The following is a 23,941-nucleotide window of genomic DNA, read 5'->3' as shown; positions in this document are numbered from 1 at the left end:
GTGGTAATATACTTCTAATTCAGGGTGGTGCATGACTTGGAGGAGAACTTGAAAGTGTTTGTGTTCCCTTGCACTTGCTGCCCTTGTCCTTCTAGGTGGTAGAGATCACGGGTTTGGAAGGTGGTGTCGAAAGAGCCTTGGTGAGTTGCTGCAGTGCATCTGTGCATCAGTGGTGGAGAGAGTGAATGTTCATGGTGGTGGATGAGGTACCGATCAAACAGGCTGCTTTGTCCTGGGTGGTGTTGAGCTTCTTGAGTGTTGTTGGAGCTGACTCATCCAAGTATGTGGAGGGTATTCTGTCACATTCCTGACTGGTGGACAGGTTTTAGGGAGTCAGGAGGTGGGTTACTTGCCACAAAATTCCCAGTTTCTGACCTGCTCTTTTAACCACAGTTTTTATAAAGCTGGTTCAGTTTCTGATCACTGCTGACCCTCAGGATGCTGATGGTGGGGGGTACAGCATTGATAATGCTGTCCAATGTCAAGGGGATATGGTTAGACTCTTGTTAGAGATGGTCATCATGTGGAACTTGTGTGGCACGAATGTTACTTGCTACTTAATATCAAATGATTGAATGTTGTCTAGTCTTGCTGCATGTGGGCATGAGCTTCTTCAGTATCTGAGGAGTTGCGAATGGTACTGAACAATGACCTTATGTTGGAGGGAAGGTCATTGGTGAAGTAGCTGAAGATGGTTGGGTCTAGGACAATACTTGGATAATAATGATCTGTTTGGGCATAGTCAATGTGGATTTATGAATGGGAAATCATGTTTGACAAACCTGTTGGAGTGTTTTGATGATGTATCTAACAATTGATAAAGGGGAGTTGGTGGACCTATTATACTTGGGTTTTCAGAAGGCTTTTGATGAAGTCCCCCACAGGAGATTGGTTATCAAAATTAAAGCACATGGGATAGGAGATAATATACTGGCATGGATTAAAGATTGGTTAACAGGCAGAAAACAGATAAAAGGAATAAATGGGTCATTCTCATGTTTGCAGCCTGAGACTAGTCGGGTACTGCAAGTATCAATACTTGGGCTCCAACCGTTCACAATATATATAAATGAGTTGAATATGGGGGGGCCAAATGTAATATTTCCAAGTTTGTGGATGACACAAAGCTTGGTTGTGAGGAAGATGCAAAGCAGTTTCAAAGGGATTTGGACAGACTTAGTGAGTGGGCAAGAACATGGCAAATGGAATATAATGTGGAAAAATGTGAGAGTATCCATGTTGGTGAACAGATGTGCAGAGTATTGCTCAAATGGTAAAAGATTAGAAAGCGTAGATGTACAAAGATGTCCTCATCAATAAGTCACTGGAAAGCTAACATGCAGGTGCAACAAACAGTTGGGAAGGCTAATGGTATGTTAGCCTTTATTGCAAGAGGAATTGAGTACAGGAGTAGCAAAGTCTTGCTTCAATTGTATAGAACCATGGATAAACTGCACCTGGAGAACTGTGTGGAGTTTTGGTCCCCTTACCTTAGGAAGGATATTATTGCCATAGAGGGAGTGCAACGAAGATTCACCTGACTAGTTCCCGGGATGGTGGGAATGTCCTTTGAAGAGAGACTGGGGAAACTGGACCTGTATTCTCTTGAGTTTCGAAGAATGAGAGGTGATCTCATTGAAACCTATAAAATACTTACAGGGATAGACAGGCTGAATGCAGGTCAGATGTATCCCCTGGTTGGGGTGGCTAGAACCAGAGGTCACAATTTCAAAATAAGGGGAAAGCCATTTAGGACCGAGATGAGAGATTGTTTTTTACTCAGAGGGTTGTGAATTTTGGAATTCTCTACCTCAGATGGCTGTGGAAGGTCAGTCATTGAGAATGTTTAAAGCAGAGACTGACAGATTTCTAAATACTAATGACATAAAGAGAAATGGGGATAGCATGAGAGAAAGGCATTGAAGTGGATGACCAGCCATGTTCTTATTGAATGGAGGTGCAGGCTCAATGGGCTGAATGGCTTACTCCTGCTCCTATGTTCCTGAGGAAGTCCTGCAGTGATCTCCCTGTTTCATTGTCATTACAGACCCACCAGGGGTGACGGCGCAGTGGTATACATTCAGGAGCAAGAGGCCTGGGAGTCTTCACTTTGGATCCACACCCCACGAAATTTCATGGTATCAAATCAAACATGGGCAAGAAAACCTCCTGCTGATTACCACCTACGCCCCTGTCTCAGCTAATGAATCAGTGCTCCTCCATGTTGAGCACAACATGGAAGAAGCACTGAGGATAGCAAGGACACAGAATATACTGTGGGTGGGGGACTTCAATATCCATCACCAAGAGCAGCTCAGTAGCATCACTACTGACGAAGCTGATAAAGTCCAGAAGGACATATCTGCTAGACTGAGTGAGTGGCAGGTGGCGAGGGAACCAACAAGAGGGAAAGATCTTCCTGACCTCGCCCTGACCAATTTGAAAGACACAGATTCATTTGCCCATCACACTATTGGTAGGAGTGACCACCGCACAGCCTTTGTGGAGACAAAGTCCCATCTTTACAATGAGACAGCTTCAATTGTGTCATGTGGCACTATCACTGTGCTAAATGGGATAGATTCAGAACAGACCTAGCAGCTCAAACTGGGAATGCATGAGCTGCCATCAGCAGTGGCAGAGTTGTATTCCCAGAAATCTATAACCTCATGTAAAAGCAAAACACTGAGGATGCTGGAAATCTGAAATAAAAGCAGAAAATGATGGAAATACTCCGCAGGTCTGGTAGCATCTGTGGAGAGAGAAACAGAGTTAACGTTTCACATCTGTGATCTTTCATCAGGTTGATGGTGACAGACCTTATGGTGATAAAATATAACCTCATAGCCTGGCATGTACCTCATTCTGCCATTACTATCAAGCCAGGGGGCCAAGCTTAGTTTAATAAGGAATATAGAAGAGCATGCCAAGATCAGTTCCAGACATGCCTAAAAATGAGATGTCAAACCTGCTGAAACTACAACACAGGATTGCATGCATACAAAACTGTGAAAACAGCTTGCTGTTGATAGAGCTATCAGATCAAAGCTCTGCACTCCTACTGTATTTGGTTGTGAACTGTGGTGGATAATTTAAACAACTAACATCAGGAGAGTCTCGATGAGCATCTCCATCCTCATTCATGCAGAGCCTAGCAAGTCATTGCAAAGAGTAGCCCGGAGCAATTGAAACCTTCTTCAGTCATTAGTGCCAGGTGGATAATCCTTCAGGGCCAGAGGTCTCCACCATCACCAAAGCCAGTCTTCAGCCAATTTGATACACTTCACGTGGCATCAAGAAACAGCTGAAGGCAGTGGGTCCTGACAAAATCTTGGCTATAGATTTAAGGTAAGAGGTAGAAGGTTAAGAGGACAGCTTGCAAAAAATTACCAACAGTAAAGGGGAACAGCAATTTATATTGCGTGAGAAGAGAGTGCTGATTGAATGGCAAGTGGACTCTGGTGGAGGTATTGCCATGGGGATTGCAGTATAGAGAATGGAGCTATGCCGGTTTGAATTTGAACAAAGCTAACTGTTCTATGCTGCATTCCCCATGGCAATGCCTCCACCAATCATAGTCCACTTGCCAACCGATCAGCTTTCTTTTCTCATGCAGTATAAATTGTTGTTCCTCTTTACTGTTGGCAATTTCTTCCAAGTGGTCCTGATAAGTACGAGACAAAAAGCTTTGATAACATGTCTCTTTCTTCGGCATTACCATAATTAAATACAGCACCATCAACATCTTGATGGTAGTATTGATTAGAAACTTAAATGGAACAGAAACATAATTATCGCATAAATAGAGCAGGTCAGATTCTGGAAATTCTGTGGCAGGTAGCTCACCTTCTGACTCCGTAAAGCCTGTCCACCATCAAGACACAAGTCAGAAGTGTGATAGAATACTCTCCACTTGCATGAGTGAGACCATCCCAAATTAAGGCAGCCTGCTTCCACCACATTAAACATTCACTTCTTCCACCACTGGTGCAAAATGGCTGCAGTGGGTACCATTTACAAGATGCATGGCAGCAACTTACAAAGTTTTTTCACTAGCATCTTCCAAACTCATGACCTCTGTCACCTAGAAGGACAAGGGCAGCAGATGCATGGGAACACCAGCAGTTGGAAGTTTCCCTCCGAGCCACACACAGTCCTGACTTGGAAGTTTCTCGCCATTCCTTCGTTGGCCCAAATCTGCCTCTGTCTGTATCATCAAAATCTGAACTTAAGATGCACGTCAGGACCCCATAGACGTACTGGCGCACACACGTGCACTGAAAATGCCCAGGAGCTTTAAAGTTCTGATGGGCTGATTTCTGCTGTCCAAGATCCTTCACAAATGTCTCCAACACTGACCTCAGCATCAAAGGCTTTGGCTAGATATGTGGGACTTACCTGGATACTTATCCAGGAAATATTATGCTGGTGAGTACCTGGTCTAACTCAGAGACTAGCCAGCATAGCTGAAATGAGCACCACAACCAAGTCCTACAATAACCACCCAGACCCGACATGACGGCCCCACACTCAACCTGACTGCCGCATCCATTTGCTTTTATTCATTTATGGGATGTGGGTGTCGCTGGCTGGGCCAGCATTTATTGCCCATCCCTAATTGCCCTTGAGAAGGTGGTGGTGAGCTGCCTTCTTAAGCTGCTGCATTTCCTGTGGTGTAGGTACACCAACAGTGCTGTTAGGGAGGGAGTTCTAGGATTTTGACCCAGTGACAGTGGAGGAATGGTGATATATTTCTAAGTCAGGATGGTGTGTGGCTTGGAGGAAAACTACCAAGTGGTAGTGGTCCCTTGCATCTGCTGCCCTTATCATGGTAGCAATCGTGGGTTTGTAAGGTCCTATCTAAGGAGACTTGGTGAGTTCCTGCAGTGCATCTTGTAGATGGTACACACTGTTGCCACTGTGTATTGGTGGTGGAGGAAGTGAAATTTTGTGGATGGAGTGGCAATCAAGTGGGGTCCTTTGTCTTTGATGGTGCCAACCTTCTTGAGTGTTGTTGGAGCTGCACTCATCCAGGTGGTGGAGGGTATTCCGTCACACTCCTGACTTGTGCCTTGTAGATGGTGGACAAGCTTTGGGGAATCAGGAGATGAGTTACTCACTGCAGGATTCTTAGCCTCTGACCTATTCTTGTAGCCACAGTATTTATATGATTAGTCCAGTTCATCAACCACTGCCCCCCACCCCGCGCCCCCCCCCCCCACAACGCCCTCGCCACCGGATGTTGATAGTGGAGGATTCAGCAATGGTAATGCCATTAAATGTCAAGGGGCGATGGTTAGATTCCCTCTTGTTGCAGATGGTCATTGCTTGGCATTTGTGTTGCGAATGTTACTTGCCACCTGTGGGCCCAAGCCTGGATATTGTCCAGGTATTGCTGCATTTGAACATGGACTACTTCAGTATCTGAGGAGCCACAAATTGTTCTGAATATTGTGCAATCATCAGCGAACATCTTCCCTTCTGACCTTAGAATGGAAGGGAGGTTATTGTGAAGCAGTTGAAGATGGTTGGGCCAGGACACTACCCTGACGAACTCCTGCAGCGATGTCCTGGGGCTGGGATAACTGACCTCCAAAAACCATAACCGTCTTCTTTTAAGTATGACTCCAACCAGCGGAGAATTTTCCCCCTGATTCCCATTGACTCCAGTTTTGCTTGGGCTCCTTGATGCCACACTCAGTCAAATGCTGCCTTGATGTCAAGGGCAGTTACTTTCACCTCAGCTCGGGAGTTCAGCTCGGGAGTTCAGCTCTTTCATCTATGTTTGAACCAAGGCTGTAATAAGGTCAGGAGCTGAGTGGCCCTGGCAGAACCCAAACTGAGCATCAGTGAGCTGGTTATTTCTAAGCAAGTGCCACTTGATAGCACTGTTGATGACCACTTCCATCACTTGACTGATGGGGCAGTAACCGGGTTGGATTTGTCCTTTTTGTGTATGGGACCTATCTGGGCAATTTTCCACATTGCCGGGTAGATGCCAGTGTCATAGCTGTACTGGAATAACTTGACTATGGGCGCAGCAAGTCCTGGAGCACAAGTCTTCAGTACTATTGTTAGAATGTTGTCAGGGCCCATAGCCTTTGCAGTATCCAGTGCCTTCAGCTGTTTCTTGATATCACGTACAATGAATCAAATAGACTGAAGACTGGCATCTGTGATGCTGAGGAGCTTCAGAGGAGGCCGAGATGGATCATCCACTTGGCATTTCTGGCTGAAGGTTATTGCAAATACTTTAGCCTTATCTTTTGCACTGATGTGCTGGGCTCCAACTCCACCCAACCTGATTCTCTACCAACACCACGCCACCGACTCAACCAGACTGTTCACTCACCCACTCACTCATCATCCACCCATTCAGCCACCCAGCTACTCACTCACCCTCTTATTTAGCCACTCGCTCACTCACCCACCCTCTGAAGGACTTTAGACCTTTAAAAACATACCTGAATATGACAGCTAATGTCGTGAATATGACAGCTAATGTCTTCTCTTTGTCCATTTCTCCTGTGCTCACCAATCTTCCGCGGGGATGGCTGCGCTGACCCATCACTGCTGTGGCCAGGATCAGAAGTCCTGGCTGAAAAATCGCAATATGGTCGGGTTGCAGAAATCTTCGCTGGCAGCGGCAATACACACAGCATCGATACTGACCGAAAGATCCAATGTCGCTGGGTCAAAATCCTGGAACTCCCTACCCAACAGCACCTTGGGAATTCCTTCACCATACACACTGCAGCAGTTTAAAAAGGCAACTTACCACCACCTTCTCAAGGGTAATTAGCGACGGGCAAAATATACTGGCCTCACCAGCAAACCTCGGAATGAGTGAAAAAAAGACTTGTGGCATGGAACTGGCTACAGAATGTCTTGCAATATGTGCTGACTATATGTGGTAGTTCTTGGTATGTGGTAGGCCTTTGCCTTTGTTCTTTCCTCCCTTTTCCCTGGCTTTGTACTTGCTTGTAAAGTCTTACATCTCTAACCTCTTCCAGTTCTGAATGTAAGGTCACAGACCTGGAATGTTAACTGTTTCTCTCTCCACAGATGCTGCCGGCCTGCCAAGTATTTCATGTCATGCATTTTCCTCTTTCTCAGTATTCCAGGAGATAGACAAAAAAAAAAACAGCAAAAATTACTGAGCACAAATGGCAGGATTTAAGAAAAATGCACTTCTGCCTCTAGGAGAAACCTGACAGCTGGTTCATTATGTTTGGTGTGATTGGGGACGATTTTATGCTTGGATCAAGAATTATGAATGGGAATTGAAAATGGCACATTCAGAATTCCAGGCTTGGATTACATTCACACTTGGATTGCCTTTGGTTATCAAGAATTGAACGGCAGCACTAATAGATTTTTCCGCAGGCCCTGCTTTTTATGCACATGCTTTTAGGATATTCTCGGCTTTTGTTTGCACTTAAGTTTCCAGCCGTGTTTTAAGACAGCGGGAGATATGTTCTTTATTTTGCAAACAGGAGCATTGTCTGGTAAAAGAAAAATAGCTTTGTGCATTTGTTTCTAAATTGCATGATTTGGTTTCAAGACACCTGCTGTCATTCAGGCTGTGAAAGATAATCGGAATGGTATTATCTATCTAGTCCTATAATTTTCATACTGATAGCTTTTTGTTTGAGTTATCTTGCATCTGTGATCATGTAGCAGCCAATACACTGTTTCCAGCAGCGTCCTTTCTTACCTGCGGGCAGAGGCTATCGATCTGTGTTGCCGCCATGCGAACCAACTTCACGCCTTCCTCATTATTTGAAATGGAGCATGCCAGGTTTGCAACCTGTAATTTAGATAGCAAATGAGAAAGTGCATTACAAAACTTGACACTTTCCTAATGTGCATCATCTGTGGGGAAATCAAGTAGAAGTCAAAAGGACCATTATCTACATTATAAATGATCAATTCTGGGCTTCATTTGCATCTAAGCCACAAACAACTCAGTGTTTGGAAGATAGTTGCTTAAAAACGTGAATCAATTTGCTCACCGATATTGGTTTGTTTTCAACATGTTTTAAGATATGCAGAGTTTCGCCCTATGGCTAACTGGGTTAAATGCAACACACAAAAAGGCCAAAAAGATCTAAAAGGTTCTGAGTTCAGTCTCTGGCCCTTGAGTGGGCTGTTCTCAGCTGGAGCTAGAGTTTGGTCAGCAGATGTGGCCTCATTCTTCGTGTACAGAGGGAAAGAAGTTAACCAGAATTTTCATTCCAAGTCGCAGTCCAATATCCCCTCTGAGAAATTTCTATGGCTATTGATTGAGGAGAGGATATGCCATCCTTTCCTTACCATAAATGGTTAGATATTCTACAGAGATTGAGGCCTCTATTTTAACTCCAACCTCTTTGGGTTGGCGGGAAGGGAGGAAGTTAAAATGGAGCAGAGTTCTTTTCAAAAATGCAGCTTGGCTCCAATGGTGTAATCAGGGCCCAAAGTGCAATTTTAACCTGAGGCGAGCAGTGCTGGCTTATCCCTACCAGGCCAAGCTTGTTGGAAACGGGGGCCAAGGCGAGAGGCAAGTGTAAATTCGTTACTGTTTGACAGGTTTCCATGGAGGCCAGGAGGAGTCGGAAAACTTCTCTGGTTCCCATAAGGAAATCTTGGGTAACCCCCACCTTCTCACCCAGCATACCAACTTAGAGCTGAGCACTGTTCCCTCTCATCCCCGATGGTATGATTTTAGCTGCCTCCTACTGTTACTCTGCAGTTAAGCCACTCGCTCTGCTGAGTTCCTGCTGGGGACTAAAGGTCGAGGCTTAATGGCCAAAATTCACACATGAAGAATGGTCATTTGAATGAGCTACCAGAGCAATGCCAGTACCTGTGGAGCTGTAGCACTGGGAATCCCCACTCTCGGCAACAATGTTTATATAATATTCTTGATCGAACAATAATTCCAAGGTGCTTCATAAAAGCGGCAAAGGGAATACAAACAACAAGGGTGAGTTTGAGGAGATAATCAAAAGCAAAATGGGAGAGAGAGCACTTGAAAGTTTTTGGATGGTGAAGAGGGATGCAGCAAGGGAGAAGGAATTAAACAGACAAATTCCAGAAGCAGGGATTCAAGGATTTCCAACTAATGGTAAAGCAGCGGGAGGAGAATGTCTAGTAATAGCAGCAAAATGTTGGAGCCAGAAGTTTGTACTGTGAGAAGCGAAGGAGATTGCCAAGGCGAACATTGCAGACATTGTACCTGGAGGTAAATTAAAAAGAAACATGGATGAGAATTTCCGTTATGATGGAGAGGGTTAGGGATGGAAGCAGGCGATGTTATGGAGGTGGGAATGGGTGAGGGGTAGAATGCAAGGTTTGAAGAGGGTAGTAAATCTTGGGGAGATGGAGGCATAGTGGTAATATCACTGGACTAGTAATCCAGAGGCCCAGGCTAATACTCTGGAGACAGGGGGTTCCAATCCCAACATACCAGCTGGTGGAATTTAAACTAAATTAATAAAATCTGGAAATCAAAGCTAGTCTCAGTAATGGTGACCATGAAACTATCATCGATTGTCGCAAAATCCTATCTGGTTCACTATGTCCTTTAGGGAAAGAAATCTGCCATCCTTACCTCATCTGACTTACATGTGACTGCATTCCCATAAAAATGTGGTTGACTCTAAACTGCCCTCTGAAATTGCCTAGTAAGCCACTCAGTTCAAGGACAATTAGGAATGGGCAACAAACACTGGCCTAGCCAGTGACTCCCACATTCCATGAAAATAAAAAACTAGAAAACAAACATTAACCAAGAGTTTAGTTAGGTAGTAACTTGAGCTGGTGAAGTTCAAATCTGGTTCGATTTGACCACCTCAGGGAGAATTTTCTCCCCGTCGGCAGGAGGTGGGGGGTGGGGTCGAGCGGGTGCAGGCAGGCATGCAGCCGATTGCTGCCCGTGATTGGCTGCGCGCTGCCATTTTACATGGGTGGTCCAATTAAGGCCTACCCAGCATGATGCGCACTGGAAGTGCTGTGCGCTCCTTGTGCGGGCGGAGGGAGGAGGCTGAGTCGGGACCTGCTCTCCTTCACGCATGCGCGCAATAGAGCGCAGAAATCCCCCTGAGGCACAGAGTTGCCTCGGAGATTAGTTTGATTATTATCATTTGAAATAAAGGGAAAAAAAATATTCAGACATGCCCCATCATGGGACAGTGTGCTGGGACATGTCACTGATTTTTAACAAATATTTTCATTTGATTTATAAAGCCTTCATGAAACCTCATCCCGCCCTTAAGGTTGGACGGGCAGCTATGTTAATCTTTTTAATTTGTATTTAAATGGCCTTAATAGGCCTTTGATAGTTCAGCAGGCGCGCAGCCGACTCCGGTGCACACCCGCTGAACTGAAGATCTGAATGACGCGCAGTGACGTCAGGACGCATCTGCGAGTGGGGCAAGTCTCCGCACGCCGACCAGAAGATTCAGGCCATCAAGTAATGAATAAATTGGCTTTGAAATGTTTTCAATAGTTTGATTTCTATCTGTGGTTATAAAGAGTCCCTTCTCAACAGATGATGTTTTTTAGGATGGACAGGAGGGAGAAGGAAGAAAAGTACTGTTAGCCTGATGTATCTGTACTATTTTAGCTCCAACAGAATGGATTTTAATACATTAATGATCAGCTGTATTTATAAAATACCTTTTTCAAAAGTATAAAGTGGGGGTTGTGGGGTGTGAGGTGGGGTGTTGGAGAAGAGAAAAAGAGATCTCCCTCAGCTTCTGACCTGCTGTGTTTCTAACACACAGCAAAGGAACAAACAGATTACTTCTCCTGTGTATTTCCAGGTAACACAGCAGGTATTAAGCTGCCCTGGGTGAGGTTCGTTTCATGACTACCAATTTAAAAAACATCCCAAGAGCTGCAGAACACTCAATCAAAACTGGAAGCACACAATCATCTGTTCACAGATCGTGGCTTGTAATATTTTTTCGACCGCAACACTGAAAGAACCTCAAACAGAATCTTGCAATAAAAATGTCACATTGGCCAGGACAGCTGGGCATGTTAGTGCTCATTTAAATCGCTCTGTCACTCCATGCTTCACGATTTCCTCACTTCGCCAAGAAACGTTCCTCACCTTGAGATAAATAATCACCATTTTGAAAGAAAACAGTTGATTAATTTCTGATACATTTTTATGAGTATGCCCTGACCTATTTGAGCATTTCTCTGTATATTTTTCTGTTCTATCACAAGTCTCTGGATCCCAGAATCTGCTTGACAGAATATCACGGTGTTTCTGCAGCTCGCTTCACGCATTTATGCTCACAGACTGAAGTGCCCACGGAGGCAATGTGCCAACTGGCTGCCTTACGTGCACAACACGTTTTGTCATTCCTTTTGTCTTGGTGCCGTGTTGATGTGGCAGCTGATCAGGAACACAGTGCTGGTAGCAAAACAGTGGGGAAGTTTGCTTCCCAACCCATATATGAATACAGTTAGATAAATTTCTGGGGCAAGGCCAGGATTTGAGGAACTGGAGTTACATGTCTCACTAATGTTTCATCAAGAGATTACAACCCAAAGGGCTCCTCTCAGGAACGTGCTCTGTGGAGGGAATGATGTACGTTTGCACCTACATTGTAAGTAGTGACTACATTTCAAAAGTGCTTTGCTTTGGGACATCCTAAAGTCATGAAAGACCTGACATAAATGCAAGTCTTTATCTCGTTCTTTCCTTTCGCTTGTGGTTCCCTTTTATGAAGTCAGTTCGTGACTCCACTCAAGGGTCTGTGGGCAGTAGCAGACAGACCTCACACTTTCAATCTATCTTGAGTGTCCACAGTAAAACAAATCCAAATCTTGACCACTGTGTTGTCAGTTTTCTGCTTTCCAAATGGTGCTTGATCGCTGTTACAGCTGTAGTACGCCCATTTTATGCAGGTACAATTATCGCTAGTTGAAGGCTGGGTAGGACTGATGAAACTTCTAGGGATGGCCTGCATCCCACCAGTAGCATCTCCATTTAGGATTGAGATGAGGAGAAATTTTTTCACGCAGAGGATCGTGGATCTTTGGAATTCTCTAGCCTCAGGGGCTGCAGATGCCCAGTTGTTGGAACATATTCAAAAAGAGTTCGACAGATTTTTAGATACTAAGGGAATTCAAATCAGTTGATTAATTTATGATGGATTTTTATGAGTGCATGTCCTGATCTATTTGAGCATTTCTCCATTTTTTTTTTCTGTCACAAGGCTACATATCACAGGATTTGCTTGGCAGAACAGGTGGTTCTGCTGCTTGCTTTACATATTTTACGCTCACAGACTGAAGTGCCAGAGGAGGCGAGAGAAAGTGAGGGAAGGTGGAAGGTCAGCCATGATCATGTTGAATGGCAGAACAGACTCGAAGGGCCAAGTGGCCTACTCTTGCTTCTATCTCTAGTGTTCTTATCTTCAAAGTAGATGTGACGATAGAGGAGACTGGAGGTAAGAAGACTCACACATCATTTATTACAATTTGGCTACTAGGTTAGAAAGTGGCATAAGCCTAGAGAAAACATGTTCCAAATTCTGCTTCCCTGCCCAGAGTACATTAAGTTGGCTGGAATTTATTCACAATTTTTCAACATAAATTGGTGCATATTTTCAACATAAACCAGACAATATGGCTGGGAAGTTCCTTGGAGATGAATGTGAAAAATAGGAGTAGGAGTAGGCCTTTTGAGCTTGCTCCACTATTCAACAACGTCATGATCTTCTACCTCAACTCCACCTTCACTCATACATGTCCAGTACCCAAAAAAAAAATTGCCCTCTGTCTTTAATATACTCAACGATAGCACTCTGCAGTAGAGTATTCCAAAGATTCACAACCTTGTAAGTGAAGAAATCCTTCCTTATCTCAGCCCTAAATGGCTGATCCCTTATTCTGATAATATGACTCTTGTATTCTGGGGTTCCCAAGCCAAGGGGCACATTTTCTCACCATCTACCCTGTCAAACCCCTTAAATTTTTTGTATGTTTCAATTAGATCACCTCTTATTTTTCTATACGTCAAAGAGCATAGCCCTGATTTGCTCAATCTCTTCTCATAGGATAATCTCCACATCCCATGGAGCAGTCCAATGAACCTTAGTTGCACTCCCCTCGAGGACAAGTATCCCCTTCCATAGGTAAGGAGACCAAAACTGCACACAGTTTGCCTTGTACAATCGTAGTAAGACATCTTTATTCTTATACTCCAATCCCTTTCCTGTGAAAGCTAACATACTATTTGCTTTCCTAATTGCTTGCTGTATCTGTATGCTAACTTTCTGAGATACATGCACAATTAAATACACAGGTGTCTTTGAATACCAACATTTCCAAGTCTCTCAGCTTTCAAAATATATTCTGATTTTTTTTCCTATCAAAAGGGATAACTTCATTATTTTGCCACATTTTATTCCATCTGCCATTTCCTTGCTCACTCACCCAACCTGTCTAGATCCCTCTGCAGCCTCTCTGCATTCTCCTCACCACTTATTTTCCCACCTAACCTTGTATCGTCAGCAAACTTAGATATGTTACATTCAGTCCCTTTGTCTAAGCCATTAATATAGATTGTAAATAGTTGAGGCTCAAGTATTGAACCTTGCAGTACCCTACCAATTATAGCCTGCCAACCTAAAAAAGTACCATTTATTCCTACTCTCTGTTTCCTGTTCATGAACCAATCCTCAATTCAAGCTAAATCACATGAGTCCTAATTTTGCGTAATAACCTCTTGTGTGGCACCTTTTCAAATGCTTTTTGAAAATCCAAAATTGAAACTACCACACATCCGCCCAACCTTTGTCAAATGGCGTTCGATTAGACAAGACCTCTGCCACACTTTCAATGAACTGTGTGGAAATTTCCAGCCCATGCTGTTAACAATACTGGTTTCCTAAATAAATACACCAAAGACTCAAACTCAACATGATCAAATCATATCTGATATTGCAGAAGTGAATTTTTAGCCTTCTCATTTCATTTTTGGCACAGCACCATGTTCGCATAATTCATCAAGGTCTATATAACGAAGCAATTCTGCTTCTCTTCAACTCCCTGCAAAGCCTGTCATTACTGAATAATATATCACAAGTTAAAGGCTTGCAAATTCTCTGTACACTACATCTCTTAGTTGGCATGTCATCTCATTCACGCTGCAGTGACTTGTCATTTAATTTAAGGGTTTGTACAGCTAATATTTTTCCTTGGCAAATCCTGTGATGCAAATACAGTTCAGCTCCTTTCACTGCAATGACATTCAGCTGGATAGATGCATTTGCATCAACATATATAATTGTGCAAAACTAATATCAAATCAAGCTTGATCATCAGAACTGTTAAGATTCCAATGGGAGGATTTTCTATATGCATTCAAAAGAATTGTAAAATAAACAAAAGAATGATTGCAAACTGCAAAGTCATTTCAAGAACATGATGCTTTGGCCACCATCAAATTTATTTGCTTTGTTTTTCTTGTGCTCTCAAGTTCTAAAGCTCAAAGATTTAATTTTTTGATATTTTCGAACTCATTTTTATCTAGTTAGCAATTGTTTATTTCCAAGAAACTCTGCATTACTGCTCTGATATCTGATTCACAATTTTCCTACATAAATGGGTACATGTTTTTCATGTAAGCCAGACAATGGGGCGGGGAAATTCCCTGGAGATGAAAGCGAGAAATAGGAGCAGGAGTAGACCATTTAGCTCTTCGAGCCTGCTCCACCGTTCAACAAGATCATGGCTGATCCTCTACCTCAACTCCATCTTCACCCATACATATCCAATACCCAAAAATCTATTGGCCTCTGTCTTTAATACACTCAACAACTGAGCATGTCTATACGTTTTATTGAAACCTTTCTTAAGGATTTAAATACCCTCATGAAACCTCAATCCGCCCATGGATGAGGTTTCCTGTTTTGTCGGAAGCCCGCCGGAGCTCCCGGCCTGCCCGCCAACCTTACGTTTGGACAGGCAGGTCCATTAATTACCTTAATTACTTTTTCCGTGGCCTCAATAGGCCGATGATAGTTCAGCGGGCGCACAGCTGACTTGGTTGTGCCCCCACCGATCTGAAAATGGAAATGACGTGGGATGATGTTGGGAGTTCCACCCCCTGCTCGCCGACTGGAAGATCCTGCCCCAAGATTCAATAGCTCTAAAAAGGATAAAGATAGACCAAGAGCCTTTTTAAATTGGGGAAAGGCCAATTGGAACTGGACAGAAGTGGACTGAAGATAAACCAGTGTCAAAGAAGTGAGAGGCTTTCAAGGAGGAGATAAAGAGGGTTCCAAACAAATATGTTCTCACAAAGGAATAGAGTGAGACTCTCAAATCTAGACCCCAATAGATGTCAAAGAGCATAAAGCATAGTATAAAACAAATAAAAGAAATCTTATATCAGATGCCAAGAGCTCAAAATTGCAGAAAATATAGAGGAGTGTAGAAAATGCAGGGATAAGATTTAAAAAAAAGGTTATAAAAGCAAAGGTGTATTTTAAATACATAAAGCGCATAGGGAAACTAAAGAAAGAGTATGGCTAATTAGAGACTAAAAAAGTAACTTGTGCATATACATTATATATATTGTATGTACAGTTATAGAGTTAAGTATAATACATAATATAATATATAATAAATGCAGTTACATGTAGATAATGTAGAGATAGGCTATGATTTTCCGCTCCCGCCCTCCACGGAAGGGAGTGGAAAATATTGCGAGAAGAAAAATCCATTTTGCGATCGTCCGTTCCAGCCTTCAATGGTGGGCCTCATTTCCCACTGCAGGACGTTGGGAATGTCATTTTAATAAGTTTTCATATCATTGTAAGGGCTGCTCGCCGGAATCATCCCCCCACGCTGGATCAACAGGGCACGTCGGCGTCCAGTTAGACTGATGTGTTTCACCATGGTATATAAGCGTTGTGCATCTGGCGACCTGCATTTCACTCATGGACTTTGAGTTTAGTTTGTCTACCTTGCATCGTGCAATGCTCGCAGCAACTCAGACTCAGGGCCAGGCTTCGCAGTCAGCAGCACATTGCTTCCGGGGGTGGGTGGGGGGGGTGGTGTCACAGGCTTGTCTCTACTGATCAGAACAGCGGTAAGGCGGGATGGCTTTTAGTGTGCTGCAGAGCAAGGCCTCCACTACGGTGAGGATGGGGAGGGAGGGGAAGAGTGGGGAAGGCTGTACTCAGACACATGACTGCGGGGGGGGAGGCGGTGGGGAGGGTGTGAAGGATAGAGAGAGAGTATGTTACAGAAAGACATAAACGAGTTGGGGCCAGAATGGGAGGAGCGCTGAGTGATTAAGGGCTTCAGCTTACATTGTTGAGATTGAAAATACAATCCCTGTCCCAGTCCAGGGAAGGGGAAGCCATGTCAGCCCAGTCTCAGTCGTGTCCAGCATGTTGTACACAGGGTGTGGTTGTAACATCATGTGCATCGGTCCGGAGGGTTTCTGGCATCATACTGGTCCACAGATGGCACACACAGTCAGGGGAGGCAGAATATGGATGGGGAAAGGGTATTGTGAGGGCATTCAAAGGTGTTGGGGTGGGCAGGGTGAGGGGGGTGCGGTGGTGTATAGATTTCACTACGCAATTGGCCTCAAGTTGGGGAGGGGCGAGGTCCAGACAAGGCATAGGCACGTCTACCTTAAAATAACAAAGGGATATCCACAATGGGATCAAGGAATACTGAGGGCATCCTAGCTAAGTTTGCAGATGATACATAGGTGCATGGAGGGACAGGTAGTATTGAGGAGGCAGGGAGGCTGCAGAAGGATTTGGACAGGTTAGGAGAAGGGGCAAAGAAGTGGCAGATGGAATTCAACGTGGGGAAGTGTGAGGTCATGCACTTTGGTAGGAAGAATAGAGGAATAGACTATTTTCTAAATGGGGAGAGAATTCAGAAATCTGGAGCATAAAGGGACTTGAGAGTCCTGGTCCAGGATTCTCTTAAGGTTAACTTGCAGGTTGAGACGGTAGTTAGGAAGGCAAATGAAATGTTGGCATTTATTTCAAGAGGACCAGAATATAAAAGCAGGGATGTGCTACTGAGGCTTTATAAGGCTCTGGTCAGAACACATTTAGAATATTGTGAGCAATTTTGGGCCCTGTATCTCAGGAAGGATGTGCTGGCCCTGGAGAGGGTCCAGAGGAGGTTCAAGGGAACAATCCCAGGAATGAAGGGCTTAACGTATGAGGAACATTTGAGGACTCTGGGTCTATACTCAATGGAGTTTAGAAGGATGAGGGGTGATCTGATTGAAACTTACAGAATACTGAAAAGCCTGGATAGAGTGGGTATGGGGAAGATGTTTCCATTAGTAGGAGAGACTAGGACCCGAGGGCACAGCCTCAGAGTAAAGGGAAGACCTTTTAGAACAGAGATGAGGAGAAACTTCTTTAGCCAGAGAGTGGTGAATCTATGGAATTCATTGCCACAGAAGGCTGTGAAGGCCAGGTCATTGAATGTATTTAATACCGAGATAGGTTCTTGATTGGTAAGGGGATCAAAGGTTACAGGGAGACGGCAGATGAATGGGGTTGAGAAACTTATCAGCCATGATCGAATGGCAGAGCAGACTCAATGGGCTGAATGGACTAATTTCTGCTCCTATGTCTTATGGTCTCATAGGAATACAAGGGGAGGATTGAGAGATCTTGGAGGGAGAGAAACCTGAACAAGCTCCTCCTGGACGATGGGAGGGATTTCCACACTCAGGGAGGGTTCAAGCGTTCTGGGAGTGAGAGCTCAACACCACCATCTTCCAACCTGCAGCAGTGGTGCAGTACAAAATTAAAATGAGCAGACGCTGTGCTTCTGAGGGCCCATTGGAGGGCAGGTGCATGCACTGGGGGAAATCAGGAGAGTGGAGCTCATGGGAGACTAATTCCGAAAAGTGGCACTAATCGATCTCCTTGTATTAACCCCATGTTCACAATGTGAAAATTCTCCAGAGTGATAACCAAGTCCTGAGCAATTTAGTGACTGGACAAACTTCAGATGCATGTTAGAATTGTGGCACTGGCAAATTCACATGGGGGTTGTGCGGGGACGGGCGCGAACCCAATCGGCGCCCCCGTTCGGGGCTGCGCCGTCATTTTATGTGGGCGGGCCAATTAAGGCCCGCCCAGCGTGATGTGCGGCCGGAAGTGCTGAGTGCTCCCTGTGCGGGGATGGGTGGGGGGGGGGGGTGGGATTCCCAGAGTTGGGGCCTGCGCTCCTTCACGCTTGAGTGTGAAAGAGCGTAGAAATCTCCCTGAGGCAAAGAGGTGCCTCAGGGAGATTAGTTTAAGGTTTAAAAAATTAAATAAAGGAAAGGAAATATTTTAAGACCTGTCCCCTCACGTGACAGTGTCACAAGAGCTGGGACATGTTCATGAATTTTGATAAAAATTTTATTTAATTAATGAAACCTTCATGAAACCTCATTCCGCCCAGGGATGAGGTTCCATGAAAAATGTGAAGGCCGCCTGGGCTCTTCGCCTGTCCACCGACCTTAAGGTTGGACAGGCAGTCCTGTTAATTGTTTTAATGACAATTTAAATGGCCTTAATAGGCCTTTGACATTTTGGAGGGGCGTGCAGCCAACTCAGCTGCGCGCTCACTGAACTGAAAATCTAAATGACATGCGGTGAGGTCGAGACACCCGTCCGATGACACTGCGCATCATTTTACGTGTTGGCGAGTGGGACCCGCCCCCACTCGCTGACCCGAAAATTCTCCCCATAATTCCCATCATGGACAGGCAGCTCACAAGACTGAGGGTGTATGGAATTCGTATGTCTTCGCTGCAGATGAGCAAGAGACAGTGTCGCTGATGCCTCCACATGTCCAGGGGCCTGATGGTGCAGGCCTGCCACATTCTCTGGGACTGATGCAACGGGGACTGGGAGGATATCCATTGCCATGGCTTTGAAAGTCTCTGCCGCTCTTATCTTCTATGCAAGTGGCTCTTTTCAGGGCTCCACTGCGGGCCTCTGCGGCATCTCACAGGCTTCCACACATAAATGCATACAGGAGGTAACGGACACCATTTTTGCCAATGTCCGCAATTACGTGAACTTTTCAACAAAGATCAAACAAGCCAGGACGCCAGAGCACGGGGCTTTGCTGCGATTTCCAGATTCCCACAGGTGCAGGGTGCCATCGACTGCACTCATGTGCCTATAAAAGCTCCCTGGCAACAGGCACTCCAATGCATAAACAGGAAATATTTCTACTCGCTCAATGTTCAGCTGGTCTGAGTCCATAACAAACAAATCCTGCAGGTTTGTGCCAGATAGCTAGGAAGCTACCGCAACTCATACATCTTAAGTACACCACAGATCCTGGACATCTTCGAGGGACCACACAAGATCCAGGGTTGTTCCTCGGTGACAAAGAATCCCCGCAACAGACGTAGCTAATGACCCCCGTGCAGCAGCCACAGAATCCTGCAGAGAGGAGGTACAATGGTGCTTGTGCCTCTACCCGAACATTGGTGGAGCACATCATTGGCATCTTGAATATGCGATTCCGATGCCTTGACAGATCTGGCTGAGCACTCCAGTACACTCCCCAGAGGGTCTCATGGATCATCATTACTTGCTGTGCTCTGCACAACCTGGCGCTGCACAGGGTGAGAACTTGCCAGATGCCAATATGGAGGAGCTGCATGTCTCCTTCGATGAGGAGGACATCGGAGGGGAGGAGGTCGGGAAACCAAGGCTGCAGGGGAAGAGGCCATAGCATGGGCCAGATGAGGAATGTGAGCACATGAGGCCCTCATAGCCACCAGGTTCCACGAGGAGGATGATTAGTTGCAGGAAGTTTCCTCTGGGACAAGTGACATGGGCCAGCATGAACACCAAAGTTGCTATCCCTCTCATTTCAACCATCCACTTCAATCTGAGAGTGAATACTTACACATCAGGCTCACATTGTACTGGTCCTTTGAAGGATGATGAAGTCTCAGGAGCATGTACCCTTGCTGAGATGAGGTGCTAACTGGAGGAAGGCCTCCTGGAATCAGACGTCAGAAGGTGTTGCCTCTTCAAGTGTATTACCAGCATCCCAGTTGCAATGAAAGCCTACAAGGAGGTGTTCCACTATCCTCGGTGGGCTCATAGCTATATGATGTCAGTCTAACAAAGCTCCTCAAGGGGATTCATTTCCAGCAACAGGACAACGCATTCTGTGTAACCTCGATGATGAAACTGATAGGTGACACTTGGGCCAAGGCAGCCGAGAACGTTCCACAGGTGTCAATCCATTTAGAGATCACTCAGCCCTCCATGTCACCTTCCTTTCTGTCACATTGACATCCGGCTCACTCAGTCAGGGATGCTGACCTGCTTTTATCATCATCTTACTATGGACGTGGGCCACTTGCATGCCTGACATTAAATGCCCCCTCTTTAAGACACATATTATGTCCTTATTGCCAGCCCTGGCCCTTGTAAACTCCAAAACGCTCAGACACCATGAGGCTTTCAAGGTGACAAGTCATTGCAAACTTCAGCTTCAGTGCATCCTCACTCCTGTCACATTGCTCTCTTCAACATTGTCTAAAGCTACCATGTGCGCTTCCAGACCATGCTCAAAAGCTCCATTGACTGTCAAAAACACCATTTGGAATTAGCATCACTGACCTTGGTGAGTGGTTAGGTGAGGGGATGCACATCATTGCATTCCTACATTGTGACAAGAGCCTTGTGACTGCAATACAGACAATCACAGGGTGAGAAACATTCAAGGTTGTAGGTACAAGCGCCAGGAATATGAATGTGGCTGAGAGAGCCGGGCTTCAGCACATTGAGTTGGTAAGGTGCTCCCACTTATTGGTGAGCTTAGCAGATGCACACTTGGAAAGCCAGAAATGTGCTTGGCAGACATGAGCTCTGAGTATGGGCTCATATCATGAAAACCCTGCCGGATGACAGAGAGTACACGGAGTTCCAGGATATATGGCCCTTCTCCATGCGTTAACACATCTCTCCTTGTACACTATACCTTCCGCTTTCAATAATGCAGATGAGATGGGAGAACACTCCTGCCTCAATCTTACACAGCTAAGAATAAACATGATTTTTATGCTTCTGGTTATCCGGTTCGCTTCGTCAAGCAAAAGTAAGCTGCGCCCTTGATATTCACGCATTAGCTGGTGCTTGAAACAATATAGGCAGAGAGACTGATTAACTGAGCAAACATTGGTGGTTTATTGGAACTAAGAACAGGACACTAACACACGGTGTGCTTCTTCAATCACCTCCAAATCTGCACTTACAGTTACCCAAGTAGCCCCTGTTGTGTAGCGATTAGTCAATACAGTCACGTGGTCAGTTAATTACATTCTCTTAAAGGTACATAGCACTCCACTTAACCACAATGGCGACACTTTAAAGCACGTGAACAAAATTCCTTCCTCAAACACACTTTACATTAAGAATGAGGCATTACTGATGTCGGGAATGATCTGAGAATGGGCACACACTATGGCGATATGGAAGCACACTGCATAGACAAGTGGCCCATGATAGTGACATCTGCGATAAGTGGGGGGGACCATGTTGTCACACCTGATTGACAGCTACGCTGCTTATCATAAAATGGGGGTATACACAAGAGTAGATGTGAAATGGGTATGATTTTAATTACATTCGTGAACATTATATACATGTGGTGAACACCCCTGCCACCATTGTGCTCATAATATTTTTTTAACTCTCCCAACCCTACCGCTATGCTTGGGTGCATCCCCGACATCCACAGCAGAGGTGGAGGCAGCCTGCTGACTGCTACACCCTGTTGTCCATGCTGACTCTGACAGGCGTCCTCTGGAGGGTTGAGACCTGGAAGGCCTGCTTTTGGAGTCTTGCTGTGTGGCAGTGGCACCCTACTTGGCCTGTGGAGCTGGAGCTACTGAGGTCTCAAGAAGAGGGGATTTGAATTGGCTGGACATTCCCAGAGTCACCTGGATGGATGGCCCCGGGGTGTCCAGCTGCTGATCCTTCTCCCTATGGGTGCCTGAGGGCCCCTTGCTGACTCCTTGAGGAGAATGGGCAGCTGGAGTGAGATCAAAGTGCACTCTCACATAGCCACCAATGCCAACAGTGATGGAATGCAGCTCCTGGCGCAGTGCAGGACCGATGTATTGGACCAAGGTCTCTTTAAATAGTATCTGGATGAGCATTTGGCATGTCATAACATTCAAGGCCAAGTGCTGGTAAATGGGATTAGGTGGGTAGTTCAGGTGTTTCTCACGTGTCGGTGCAGACTCGATGGACCGAAGGGCCTCTTCTGCATTCTTTGATTCTGTGATGGCAGATGCCATCCTACCAGTGTTGACCTCAGTGCATTAGCATGCTGGCGCTTTCACCTGAGGCTGATTGCGGACAGACTCCTCCATCATATGTTGAAATCTGAGGAATGCAGCTGAAATCCCTTGTTGATGTTCCCGTGATTGTCACTGCAGTTCCATCAACTGATTTAGGACCGAGTTCGGAGGTTCGTCATCTGACTCAGACTCCGCAGATTCCTGGCCTCCAGCAGTCCTCTGAGTGCCGGCGACTTCGGATGTCCCTGCCTCCGCCTACTGCAGAGCAAATTCTGTGCTGTACTCACCTGATTATGATCCCGAGGTTGCTCTAGAACTAGGCCCCTGTGTGCCTCTGCGCTGGTGGAGGGTGTGGATGTGCGCAGTGACTTTTATGGTGCTCTGTTCTCATTCCTCATCCAAGGTGTTATCGAGGCTGGAGCTGAGGCCCTGGCTTGTGGATGCCCTCGGGAGAGATAATTAGTGCATGGCAGGCGATTCTAAAACATGACAATGCACTCACAGTAGCATTGTGTGAGGGATGAGCTGCTGCGGGATCCTCGATTAGGTGTGCATGCCCACCTCACTGTCGCTGCCGGCACACGTCCTCTCCAGCCAGCTTAATGGTTCAGATCTCATAGGGAGTGAGGACCTTGATTTCAACCACTTCATCCCCGGTCTCAAACCGCTCCCTTCGATTGTGCAAGTTTGTCCTGCATTCAGACAGATGGAGAGTATGAGCAGGACGCATGCCAGGGCAGATGATAAGGATGCCTGCCATGTCTGGGTGGTGAGTGGAGCCATGGACGGGATGAGAACACGAACTCCAGGGGATATGAGCTCAGATGGAGATGTGAAGGTGTGTGTATGAGAGAGTGAGTGGTGATGTCCCTTGAGCTTGCAGTATGTGAGATGCTGTCGAATGTGTGATGGGCTAATGAGTGTGCGAGTTGAGAGTGATGAAATGATTAACTTACCCTGGTGACATGGATGAGAACATTCATGCTCTTTCTGCAAAGGGTGGCTGACCTCTTTTGTACTGCACTGGCACTGGCTACCGCTGCCACCACCTCCAAAGCCGGAATGGTGAGGCTGGTGGACCTCCTCTGGCCATCATGGAGGTAGAGGACCTTGCAGTGGGCCTCGACTGCATCCAGCAGGCGTTTCAAGGAGGCATCACTGAATTTGGGTGCAGTGGTCTTCTTCCCTTTTGGGGCCATCTCTCTCATCTGTAGCGGTCCTGTGCTATAGACATTGAGAAAGCTTTGCACAGGTGCCGTTTAAATATGACGCCCGGAGTGAGGAACCAGTGAGCTGACGGCAGGATGGGCGAATCAGAGGCTGCCCGCACATGATCCAGCATGTTTCCCATGCATGCATAATTAATGAGGCTGGTAGCAGACAATGTGGCATGAAAACCCACCATTGTGGCTGGTGGGTAAAATGCCAATTTTCATACTTGCTGCCGCACTTTGTGTACAGAGGGGAAAATCCCACCCATAGTTACACAAAATGCAAGAAAATGCAAGATTTTTAATCTATTATAGTATTTTACATTATTCATCCAGGTTCACCTGTTGCTTGCACTGCTTAGCTTCTGCGCTATTAGAAATGCACTCTAAGTATATCACAATGATG

General features: G+C 45.5%; 1 protein-coding gene across 8 annotated transcripts in view; it reads right to left on the bottom strand.

Moving 5' to 3' along the window:
- Positions 1–23,941, bottom strand: part of ctnna2 (catenin (cadherin-associated protein), alpha 2) — a 1,471,852-nt gene that overhangs the window by 397,142 nt on the left and 1,050,769 nt on the right. For 7 of the 8 annotated variants that reach the window (XM_041198108.1, XM_041198115.1, XM_041198125.1 and 4 more), the window contains one exon: positions 7,718–7,810. The exons of the other annotated variant lie outside the window; for it this stretch is intronic. In XM_041198108.1, the coding sequence (XP_041054042.1) occupies positions 7,718–7,810 (93 nt within the window). The remainder of the gene's footprint in view (positions 1–7,717; positions 7,811–23,941) is intronic. 8 annotated transcript variants of the gene reach the window in all.

Source organism: Carcharodon carcharias, chromosome 1, assembly GCF_017639515.1.
Source record: "Carcharodon carcharias isolate sCarCar2 chromosome 1, sCarCar2.pri, whole genome shotgun sequence".
In the NCBI taxonomy this organism is placed as follows: domain Eukaryota; kingdom Metazoa; phylum Chordata; class Chondrichthyes; order Lamniformes; family Lamnidae; genus Carcharodon; species Carcharodon carcharias.
This window is presented reverse-complemented; position numbering and strand designations above follow the sequence as displayed.